Genomic DNA, 13088 nt, shown 5'->3' with positions numbered 1-13088 from the left:
TGAATTCTTTTTCTGGAAGGTTGCCTATCTCCACTTCATTTAGTTGTTTTTCTGGGGTTTTATCTTGTTGCTTCATCTGGTACATAGCCCTCTGCCTTTTCATCTTGTGTATCTTTCTGTGAATAGTAAAGGTTTCTTGATGCACTGACTGTTTCCACAAAGTGATTTCACCAGGAGTCCCTCATGTGAGGACGTTCTCTCAGATTCTCTTGGTGTGTGAACTGTCTTCAGGTTCAACATATGAATGAAGTTTGGAGGTTGGTGTCCATCCTGGTAGTGTTCGAGGGTCTCCTGCAGAGGCGGGGGTGGCTGTGGCTCACCATGAGGACAAGGACACTGGCAGCAGAAGTTCTGGGAAGTACTCGGCGTGAGCCCTCCAAGAGTCTGCCATTAGCCCCACCTAATTATACTTCTTTTTAAGTTTTCTTCTATTCCCTGCATTACTTGGTTGTTCCAAGTTGCATTTTTCCGTTTGGTTCTTGGCTGTCTGTTCATATTAAAGATGAAGTACAAATATTCTGACTGGAAGTTTTGTGTACATGAATCTAAAGATTGTTGACTAGTGAGCTTCAGCATGGTGAACTAGTGGGGCCATTATAAATGCCAGGGTTTTTTCATCCTATACTAGTTAGCTTCCCTGTAGAGGAATTCTCCAATCTACATAACAGGTGCACTGGGCTCCTGCATGCATATGGGGAAGAGAATAGAGCTGGAGAGGATCTCTTGAAACAGTATTTATATTTTTACAATGCAGACTTTCGCTCAATCTCTGTATTTTCAGAGCAGAATCTCACTCAGTCCTCAATTGTGCAGAAAGTAAATCTCCAGTTATCTGCTGTAGTACAGGAGGAGATCTGGTAATCAAAGTCCTATGCACTTTCAACCAATCCTATTTTTTCCAGACCTACGTTTGCCCCTCCCTTTAGACGTACCTAGTTCTACCAAGTTGAAAAGGGACAAATCCACCTACCCTGAAGCCTCATCTCTCCCACTACAATGCTTTTAGTAGCTTAGCAAATAGATAGCTCAGCAAATCAAAACTAGTTCAACAGATACCGGTAACTGACCTCAAGAGGCTTCCCCTTTTGGATTTTTTTTTTTTTAATGTGGAACATTTTTAAAGTCTTTATTGAGTTTGTTACAACATTGCTTCTGTTTTGATTTTTTGGCCTCGAGGCATGTGGGATCTTAGCTCCCCGACCAAGGATCGAACCTGCACGTCCTGCATTGGAAGGCAAAGTCTTAACCACTGGACGGCCAGGGAAGTCCCGGCTTCCCCTTTTGAACAAAGCTGTTTCTAACAAGACAAGAAAGCCCCCATAGTCATGTAACTAATTAATGCTCATTGATTCCCCTTTCCTCGAATCTTATAAATATAGACAACAGTACAAGAGCCGGGACCCTCAAATGGAGCCTTTTGGGGGAATGGCCTCACTATGCCTGGCCCTAAGCATAACTCTGTGGAATAGTAAGAACTTGAGGAAATCGTGCACACTTTGATGCTTTCCTGCCTAAAATCAATAAACATTATTTTTTCAATTTTATTGAGAAATAATTCATGTACAATAACTATACTCATTTTAAAGTATATTAAATGAGTTCTGACAGATGTACATGCTCCTGAAATCACAATCAACACAGAAAATTTCTATCACCTCTAAGAGTCCCCTATAACCCTGTGAAGTTCATCCTTTCCCCTCACTCCTGGCCCCAGGCAACCACTGACGTGCTCTCAGTCATGATAAATTAGTTAGTATTTTCTAGAATTTCATGCACTAGGGACTGGTGTCTTGCTTTTTTCAGAATAATTTTGTGATTCATTCATGTCATGTGTATCAGTAGTTGTCGCTTTTTTTAAAAATAAATTTGTTTATTTTTGACTGCATTGGGTCTTCATTGCTGTGCACGGGCTTTCTCTAGCTGTGGCAAGCGGGGGCTACTCTTCATTGTGGTGCGCGGGCTTCTCATTGCAATGGCTTCTTTTGTTGCAGAGCACAGGCTCTAGGTGCGCAGGCTCAGTAGTTGTGGTGAACGGGCTGAGTTGCTCTGCAGCATGTGGGATCTTCCTGGGCCAGGGATCAAACCCATGTCCCCTGCATTGGCAGGCGGATCCTTAACCACTGGGTCACCAGGGAAGTTCCAGTTGTCTCCTTTTTACTGAAGAGTAATATTCCATTTTATGAATGTATTTCATAATTTGTTTATCCATTCACCTGTTGATGGACATTGTTTCCAGTTGTTCACTATTGTAAATAAAGCTGCTGTGAACATTTGAATACAAGTTTTTAGGTGGACACATTTTTCTTGTGTAAATACCTAGGACTAAAATGGTTGAGTTATATGATAGGTTAGATGACAGTTGACACTCTTCCAAAGTGGTTGTACCATTTTATATTTTGACCATCATTGTACAAGGTCCAACTGTAGCACATCCTCAATAACACTTTGTACTGATGGACTTTCTAATATTTAATATTAGCTATCTTAGTTTATTTAACCACTATATTTCACTGTGGTTTTAATTTGCATTTCCTTACTGACTAATGATGTTGAACATCATTTCATGTGCATATTGACCATTCATATGTCTTCTTTTGTGAAAAGTCCATTCAAATCTTTTGTCTAATTATTTATTGGGTAGTTTGTCTTCTGCGTATATATTATGTACATGGTGAGGCAAGAATCAAAGTTCATTTGTTTCCATAGATACCCAATTGTTCCAGACTTTCTTTTCCCCATTGAACTGTTCTGCTTTTGATGAAAAGCATCAGACCATACAGGTTAGGATCTATTTCTGCTCACTGTACTCCATTCTCTTGACCTTTCTGTTCGTCCTTTCACCAGTTCCACCCTATCTTGATTACTGTAGCTTGATGTTAAGTCCTCAAATCAGGTAGTATAAGTCCAAAATCTTTGTTCTTATTTTTAAAAATTTCTTTAGTTAGTCTAGGTCATTTGCATTCTAATATAAATTTTAGAATCAGCTTGTCGATTTCTACAAAAAGCTTACTGGTATTTCTGTTGGAATTGCATTAAATCTATACATCAATTTAAGGAGAAGTGACATCTTAACAATATTGAGTTTTCCTATTCATGAACATGCTATATCTCTCCATTTGTTTAGGCCTTTAAAAATATCTCTCAGTAATTTTTTATCGTTTTCAGTGATGAGATCTTACACTTCTTTTATTAAATTTATTCCTAAACATTTTGTGTCTTAGTGTTATTATAAATTGATTAAAGTTTAATTTTCCAATTGTTTGCTGTTGGTAAATAAAATCATAAGTGATTTTTGCAATCTTATATCTTGAGACATTGCTAAATTCACTTATTAGGTCTAGCAGTTATCTGTAGATTCCTTAGGGATTTCTACATAGACAATCATGTCATCTACAAATAGACAGTTTTACTTCTTCCTGTCTAATCTTCACAGCTTTTATTTCTTCTTCTTGTCTTAATGCAGCAGTTAGGACCTCTAGTATAATGTTGAATGAGGTAGTGAAAACAGACATGCTTGCCTTGCTCTTCAACCTAAGGGACAAAGTACACATTAATTCATCAGTAAATATGATGTTTGCTATAGATTTTTGTGTAGAAGGCTCTTATCAGATTGAGAAAGTTTCTTTCTAGTCCAATTTTTTATTATAAATGGGTGTTGGATTTTGTCAAATGCCTCTTTGCAATATTGAAATAATCACGTTTGTCCTTTGTTCTGTTAGTATAATTATACTGAACAATTTTCAAATGCTAAATCAACCTTCTCTTCCATTACCCATTTCCAGAAGTCAAAAATTCTCTAGGCTGTGTGGAAAAAAAAAAACATGACTACAGTGGTTTAACCAAACATGGGTTTATTTTTCTCACTTAACAAGCTTGAAGAAAGATAGTTCAGCACGATTTATCAGCTTTCCAATGTCATTAATGTCCCAGGCTCTTTCTTCTTCCCTGTTCTATCATTCTTAATGTATGGCATGCCTCTTCATGATCTCAAGAAGTGTTAATGCACTTCTTGGCAAAGATCTTCATCTTAGGTAGAAAAAGGAAAGGGGGAGCGAGCAGAAAGGAACTGGGGACACTTATCTCAGAAAAGTAATACTTTTCTATAAATCCTTAGTAGATTTCTTCTTGCATTTCAAGAGCCAGAACTGTGCCACTTGGCTACATACTGTTACAAGAGAGTCTGGGGAAGTAAATTTTGTTTTCCCTTTTTTTTAACTAATTTAAAATTACTTTGTTTGTAAAAATGAGTCACTGTGCTTTGATCCTTATTTTTTCATTTTATAATAAAAAATTTCAAATATGTACAAAAGTAGACAGGATAGAATAATCACCATCATGCATTCATGACGTGACTTCAATTATCAACTCATGGCCAACACCATTTCATCTTTACCTCTATCCATTTTCACATACCATATTATTTTGAAGCAAATCTCAGACATCATATTTACCTATAAATATTTCAGTAGGCATCTCTACAAGATGAGGATTTTATAAATTATCACATCTAAAGAAAATATCATTATCACATCTAAATAAAAATGTAATTATTCCATAATTTCTTCAAATATCCAATCAATACTCAAATTTCCAAGTGGTAAGTTTTTAAGCTGGACACATTTCTTCTGTCCCCCACCCCCAAATCATGATTCTATTGGTAAAAAAGGAAAAGGAGAGTATATATTGAGTAGGCAATCTACAGCACCCGCCACACCATTTGTATTCAGTATACTATAAAAGTAGTTGTCTCAAGAACGTTTCTGGGGCAAATAATACAATATTCTTTCTATAGTTAGAAATGTTATCAAATGAGCATTTTTAGTTAGAGGTGGCATTAAAACAGGAGCATTAGACTTTTTAGGAGCAGCCTTGTTTTCCTCTTTAAGAGGTCTAACTTTACTGGCCAATGAGACATTTGTCAATTTTTTAAAGCAGTTACTCACAAATCCCAGCTAACTGAAGTTATTTGTATCTACAACATTTTATGTTCCTTAGGCACTGGACACACGTTAAGTCATATTTGTATATTCCATAACTCCAAGTACAGAGGAGACACTGAGTAAATGAATATTTGTTAAATGCATGGACGAGATGGAAGAAAGTAACCAAAGACTACTAAAGAATGCTACCAGTCATCCATAATGATACTACTGAAATAAGGAAAAAAAGGACTTCTAGAGTAAAAAATCCAAAAAAGGCTGATTTATACATTTTTTTCCTCTACCATGTTTAATTTCCCTTGTATCCTTGGATGAATTTTTTTTAAACATCTTCAAGATATCTCTTATATACAAAAGTTTGTTTGGGTTCCACCAGTGTCTTAAAACATCCTATTTGTTTAGAAGTAATTGAAATTAGGAAGGAAATGCTTTCAAATACTCCAATTGTATCAATATTTTGTTGAAATGGCATTAAAGAAGGAGATAGTGTAGTAGTTAACTTGCATGTCAATATTAAACCACAAAAATATATAAATTTAATAAAGCTACTGCTTAATATTTACTCTAAATGACTTTTTAACATGCTAAACCTCACTGTTAAAGTAGTAAAGACATGTAGCCTTTGAAAAGAACATAGGTTTCAGAATCAGATCTGGGTTCAAATCCTATAGGTTTGCTTACTGGGTAGTTGTTTATCCTTTCAAAACACCTATTTCCTTTAAAATAAGAACAACAGCACTTACCCCAAAGTGCTGTTGCGAGGATTGAGTGATACAATCAATAAAATTACCTGGCATATAGTAATCACCCAAGAAATGTTAATTGTCACTGTTATGTAAGTGATTTAACTACAAAACGTTCCATTTACTAAACATAAATAAACCCAAAACAAAGTTTAATATTCTAAAATCAGATAAAAACACTCTTAGCTTTCAATAAAGAAAATTGTCCTCTCATCTATTTTTGAATACTCCAGAATCAAAGGCCAGAAAAGTTCTTGTCTGCTTACAGCGAAGTTTGCTTAACAGTACTCATTTTCCTGAGTTATGTGATGAAAAGGTCTTTTAATGAAATTCCTATTTTCTTATCTCTAAAGAAATAAATGAATGCTCCTGGTACTGATAATTCACTCCAAGTCTTACTGCACCTGAGTTAAACACATATTTAACAACACCTGCATAAATTTCTAAAGGAAGCACATGAGTAAAAACAATATTGAATCTTTGCTCATTTTATTATGAAAACTTCACTACTTCCTAGAAGAAGAAATAAGTCTTTCACCTTAGTCTTTGTATTGTAGTAATTCATATACCAAAATAATGACCTAATACTGTGGATAGATTCATTCACATACACACACACACATACACAAACACACACACACACTATGACATATATGCTTCACTAACAGGACTCACTTTCCCAGAAAATATTAAGTAATCATTATACCTTTTGTGGCAAGATTTCTAGATACTGAATTCCTAGTAAGACCTTTATGTTTTAATTTTTTTCTCTCTTCTTCAATTTGCTTTTCTTGTTGATATAATTTTTCTTCTCTCTGAATTATTTTATGTTCTTCAGCTTTTCTTTGATGTTCTTTCCAGGTTTCCAATTCTTTAGTTGCTTTTATCCGTTCATTTTCTTTCATATCTTCTATTCTTTTCCTCTCTTCTTCTTCAATCTGAAAAAATTAAAATTACCAAATCCTTTAAAACATACAAAAAGCAATATTTTAAAAATAAGAAATTCATTATAATAATTAGTTATTTTTACCTTTAAACACGTCATTAAATCTGCAGCGATAGTTAGCAGTGAATAAAGAATTAAAATGGGAACGGTAAATGATTTAGCAGAATGCTCAATGATATGGTGTCACTGAACGAAGGTCTTAGTTCCAGATTTACCATTAACTATTGACATGTTCTTGGGCAGTCACTTTCTCTAGCCTCAGTTTACTTGCATGTAAACTGTGGACAGGCATTCAATAGATGATATCTAAGGGCTTGGTTAATTAAAAAAAAAAAAAAGGAAGAATTTATTACTCTGAAAGTTAAGTCACTTGTCCCCAAATCTTTACACACACACAAATATACATATGCAAACATTCACCTTTCTACTAATGCCAGTCTTACCTTGTCTTAGGACTGAAGTTGTGCCGACCTTCACCTGAGGAATGAGGGAATAATAAGAAGGGAATCGGAAGGAGGAACTAGGGAGTTTGTCTCTGGTGGGTGGAAATGTTTGAACTTTGAATCCTGCTGTCAACTATGTTTGCAATAGCAGTTATTTGACATTTCCACATGAAAAGCTAAATATCAGATGAATCTGAAAGCAATACATTGCTCAGTCGTGTGCCAATTTTTCTCCCTTTCACAAACTTCCCTCATATGGGCAAGAAAAAAAAGTCCCTGTGAAACAGAGTAACTGGTTAGTATATATGGTTGAGTCCATGTACCTAACCTTCCTATGGTAACAAAAATTTATCACCTCTATCCTCTAGAGAAGCAGTGTCTAACAGGACTTTAATGGTAGTAATGTTCTGTACTATCCAATACATTAGCCACTAGTCACACATGGCTAATGAAGCACTTAAAATGGGGCTAGTGTGACTGAGGAACTGAATTGGTAATTTTATTTACGTTTCATTAATGTAAATTTAAATTAATTTATTTTTAAATAGGACATCTGACACAACTCTAGAATGACATGCTGGGAAAAAGTTTCCTAGAGGCTGAATTATTTTAGGATATAGAATTAACATTATAGGTATGAAAACCGTGCACTGAAGAGGTACTCTATAATATTTGCATGAGTTAATACCCTCTTCTGGAGACTGTTTATTTTCCTATTATACCATGAAACATTTATTGTAAAATAAATTTCACAGATTACTAACAGGAGTTTCTTATAATCCCAGAATTGCCCCTAAGGCCTAAACTAAGCACAAAAGATGCTAATTACTATATGTCCTAAATTCAGAGAGCCGCAGTGAGCTGCCAACAGGTTGGGCCAGAAAGAATCTGCACGTGGCAATGAACCAGCATTTAAATGCCTGATAATAGGCCATGATGAAGATGACAACTTCCCCCAGTTTAGTAATATGTTTGCCTTTTTTCCCTCCTTCCTCTGTTCCCCAACACACGGAAGGAGGAAAAAGTATGTGAAGAGTTAGAACACCACCCCTCATGATCCCTGTTAAGCAGAGTGAATTTTGAAAAGTTTTTAAAAATGCATAAGACTGAGTCTTACTTACCAAAAACAAGACTGTTCTTATAACCAAAAGTAACAAGAAAGTTCTTCTATTATGCCAAGATGTAGTAAAGGGAAATACGTGTGTGTGCACGCATGCACACATGTGTACATATAAAGATATACGTATATGCAATTTATAATAGGCTATATTAGAAACACAAAAATAGTCCTCAGGGATTAATGAGGGATTAATGAGGAAGAGGAAGGATTAAAAAAGGCTTCAAAGAGCAGGTGACAGAAGGAACTAGAATGAACAGAAAAACATGAAGAAGGTAATACCTTATGATTATGATAAAGGCAGACTACATACAGCAAAGAGAAACAGAGACAGACAAATGTGAAACAATCCTTGAAGGTCTTATTTTTAAAAAAACATAATAAGGGGAATATACCACTTAAAGGAGGAACATGTAGTAACTCAGAAAGCTAGAAAAACAATCACCACACTGAAAGAACTGGATTTTAAGTGCTTTGTACTGCTCAAAAAAGGATGCCATATAGTATGGGATATTAGTTTAATACAGACAGCAAATATAAGTAACGGGAGAATAATGAGCAGCTCCTAAATGAAATTCCTGAAGAAAGGGAAATCTATAATTATTTTAATTTGGAATGAATCTCTGGCTTATCAGGCATTGTTCTTTTTAAGCCAATCTCATTTATTATGTACAAAAATAATAAATAAAATACTAGAAAACTGAATCAAGGAAAATATTAAAATTATAATACATCTTGATCAATGATGTATTTCTTATCTATGATATTAGGAAATCAAAAGAGAAAAAATATGATCTCACTACATGTCAAAATACCCTTGATACTAAGAAAAAAATTTTAGATCAATAAAAGGACCTACACAATATTATGCTTCATAGTGAAGCATTAAAAATATTTCTAGTAAAGTACCTAAGGCCAATATGTCTACTGCTTTACTATTTTCCTAGCGGGCAAAACCTACACAACAGAATTTTTGAAATAAATAAATTTTTAAAATGAATAAACTTTAAATAAGAAATACAAATATAGATTATGCAGAGCTAGAACCATCATTATTTGCAAATAATATGGTAGACTACCTAAAAGAACACAAATAATAAACTGACAAGCTATTAGAATGAAAAGGAGAGTTCAGCGAGGCAATCACATACAAGATCAACTTATACAAACTCTTAAAACTAACTTTCCTACAATCTGGCAATAAACAATTAGAAAATACAATGGAAAAAGTCATTTCATTAGTAACTGCCAGAAAAGCTTTTAAAATGCTACAAGTAAGCTTTACAAAATATGAGCCAACCCTATATGTAAGCTAAATAATTTTGCTGAGGGATATAAAATGTAAGTCTGAATAAATGGAGATAAATGCCACATTCCTGGAAGAAAATCTCAATATTTTAAAACTCAATATTTTGATATTCTGCAAATTAATTTATAAGTCAATGTAAATCTAATCAAAATACCAAAAGAACTCTTAGGGAGCTTGATAAGTAACTGTGAAATTCATCCACAGCAGAAAACGTGCAGGTTTTATGGAGCTATGAAGAGGTTGGCAATTCTCATCCATAAAGATCAAGTATAAAACTAGACAAATTTATCAAAAACAACCAATTCAGGGCAGTGGGAATTAACCAAAGGCAGCCTGCAAATTGATAAGTGTTTATTCTAGAAGAACTGCTAAAGTTATAGGTAAGAACAGTGGGAGGCTCTGACCTGCTTAAGGTTACTCCCAACCACCCGCCTCCAGCCAGGATGAAAAGACTGACATTTTTACCAACATGAAACTAGGAAAAAGAACCCAGCAGCTTTGTTAGCAAAAACGGTGGACTCATTTCAGGGTGGGGCAGTGAAAATCTGTGGCTTTGGTGGAGAAAAGTGGTAAACTTTGGTGGAGAAAAGTGGGAATGAAGAGGGAAAATTTACAGTTGAGGTCCGAGGTTGAGGTCCTAGTCAGGGTAAGTGCCTGAGTATTCAGAAAATTAAGAGAAAGATCATGTAAATTAGAGAGCCATAGAAGGTCTGTAATAAGCTCACCATACACCCCTGGTTAAACAGCAAGCTATGCATTTCTGGGTGAGACCTAAGGAAGCCTGGCATAATACAAAGCCAAGGGATACTTGAGAACTTGCTCTAACTGTGAATGTACTTCCAAACCCACACACAGACCAATCAGCAACGGGGTGGAAGCCTTTCAGGCTGAAGGTGTTTACTACCTCTGCCCAAATCATCAGCTAACAAGTGAGTTACGCAGACACAGGGAAGACCCTTAAGGAAGTCAGTCCAGAAAACAAGAATTAAAAAACTCGTCAGAGACATCAGCAGTTGTATACCACAAGGGAGTCTAGACTGATCCCACAGGTAAAGTCCAGGCAAGTTACTAAAAAATAAACAATTAATTAAAACAGAACTCAGAATTACTATAATCTACTAACTAAAATGTCTAGTTTTCAACCAAAAATATATCAAGAAATATTTAGTAAAGACTTCTCAAATTTGATGAAAACATTATATACCTCAGAGAATTTCAAACCAAAGTAAAATAAATACAAAGAGATACACCTAGATACAACTTAGTCAAACTGCTAAGTAAATACAAAAGCCAAACAAAAACAGGGAAATCTTGAAAGCAGCAAGAAAAAAGGGACTCATCATGGACAGGGGAACAATAATATAATTAAAGGCTGATTCATCATTAGAAACAACACAGGACAGAAGGCAGTGAAATGACACGTTCAAAGCACTGACAGAAAGAAACTCAAACTACCAGTTCTAGATCCAGCAAAACCATTCTTCATAAATGAAGATGAAATAAGCACATTCCAAGATAAACGAAAACTGTGTCAAACTATTGCCCACAAACCTGTCCAACAAGATATACCAAAGAAAATCTTCAGGCAGAAAGGAAATGGCACTAAACACTAACTCTGATCTGTAAGTGGGAATGAAGAATATGGGAAATGGTAAATATATAGGTAAGTATAAAAGACAACATAGGGACTTCCCTGGCAGTCCAGTGGTTAATACTTCTTCCAATGCAGGGTGTGCAGGTTCGATCCCTGGTCGGACAGCTAAGATCTCACATGCTTTGGAGCCAAAAAACCAAAACATAAATCAGAAGCAGTATTGTAACAAATTCAATAAAGACTTTAAAAAAAATGGTCCACATCAAAAAATCTTTTAAAAAAAAGACAATACAAATGGATAAACAAAATGTGGTATATACATAATAATAAAATATTATTCAGCCTTAAAAAGGAAGAAAATTCTGACACATACTAAAAAGTGGATGAACCTTGAAGACATTATGCTAAGTGAAATAAGCCAGGCACAAATGGACAAATATGGTATGATTCCACTTACATGAGATACCTAGAGGAGTCAAATTCATAGAAACTGTAAAATGCTGGTTGCTAGGGGCTTAGGGAAATGTGGAATGGGACGTTATTATTTAACGGATACAGTTTCAGTCTGAGAAGATGAAAAAGTTCTGGAAATGGATGGTGGTGATGGTTGCACAGTAATGTGAATGTACTTAATACCACTGAACTATACACTTCTAAATGGCTAAAATGGTAAATTTTATGTTATGTTTTATCCAATTAAAAAATAAATGTAAAAAGACAATAAATATTTTATTGCTTTTCTTCTCTTTATTTAAAAACTTGAGATATTTTAAAAAGCAATACTTTTTTTTTTAAATAAGTTTATTTATTTATTTTTAGCCGTGTTGGGTCTTCGTTGCTGCATGTGGGCTTTCTCCAGTTGCAGCAAGTGGGGGGCAGTGCACGGGCTTCTCATTGCAGTGGCTTCTCTTGTTGTGGAGCATGGGCTCTAGGCACATGGGCTTTGGTAGTTGCAGCACGCAGGCTCAGTAATTGTGGCTCATGGGCTCTAGAATGCAGGCTCAGTAGTGTGGTGCACGAGCTTAGCTGCTGCGTGGCATGTGGGATCTTCCTGGACTAGGGATTGGACCCGTGTCCCCTGCATTGGCAGGCGATTCTTAACCACTGCACTACCAGGGAAGTCGCAACACATATTGTTTAGTTTATAATATCCATGTACATATACCTATTCATAAATGGCAATAATAGCCCAAAAATAAGGAGAGAAAAATGGAATTGTATAAAGCAAAGTTGCTATATTTTACTGGAATTGAGTCAGTGTTAACCTGAAGTAGATTATAGACTGTGATAAGTTAAAGGTGCATATGGCAACAATTAAAAACTTTCACGACCTAAAAAATATATATTATAAAAATTACGTTTATTTATATTAGATTATATATATACACACACACATACATACACATATACATGTAAATAGCTAAAAGGTCAACAAGGGAGCTCCAGTTTCAGCTCTGACATGTTCAGAAGTTGTCATTCCTATCCTTATAACAAAAAAAGACACACTGAAAACCAAGTTTTCTTGGACCCATCAGAGAAGTGAGTCACAGGGCAAACTGCTACACTGAAACACAGAGATAAGTGTATCCAGAAAGACAAAAAGATCTGCTTGCCTATTGCAGAAGCAACTAGAGCTGCAAACTGGTAGGAACACTTAAATGGTAATTTTGACACAATGCTGGAGTCAGAGTGTGGCCCAGCATGACAGTGAGAAACTCTTGGGAGCCACAGTCTTGGAGGGTGACCCCATATTTTTGTGAGCTTTACCATCAGAAACCCCACTAGGTTACCATGAATAAGAACTCTGGCAGAAAGGGTGGGGGGGGGGGGAAATAATCATTGTGAAATACAGATATACCCAGAGTATTCTCCATAACAAAGATCTACTCTCCAGGAGAAAGGACCTTGTCAGAGCTAAAGGAATTCCCTTCCTGCTGGGGGAAGGGAATTCCTCCCACTCCAGTCCTCCCCAGCCTTCCTGTCCCACCTAAAGGGA

The 13088-nt window shown here is 35.6% G+C and overlaps 1 protein-coding gene across 1 annotated transcript in view; it reads right to left on the bottom strand.

Annotated features, from left to right (window-relative positions):
* The window catches only part of DNAAF4 (dynein axonemal assembly factor 4), a 105738-nt gene that overhangs the window by 38566 nt on the left and 54084 nt on the right, over positions 1 to 13088 (bottom strand). Inside the window, exon 7 of the mRNA XM_060097315.1 lies at positions 6390 to 6621. Within this exon, the coding sequence (XP_059953298.1) occupies positions 6390 to 6621 (232 nt within the window). The remainder of the gene's footprint in view (positions 1 to 6389; positions 6622 to 13088) is intronic.

The sequence above is a fragment of the Mesoplodon densirostris genome, chromosome 4, assembly GCF_025265405.1.
Source record: "Mesoplodon densirostris isolate mMesDen1 chromosome 4, mMesDen1 primary haplotype, whole genome shotgun sequence".
Classification (NCBI taxonomy): Eukaryota; Metazoa; Chordata; class Mammalia; order Artiodactyla; family Ziphiidae; genus Mesoplodon; species Mesoplodon densirostris.
This window is presented reverse-complemented; position numbering and strand designations above follow the sequence as displayed.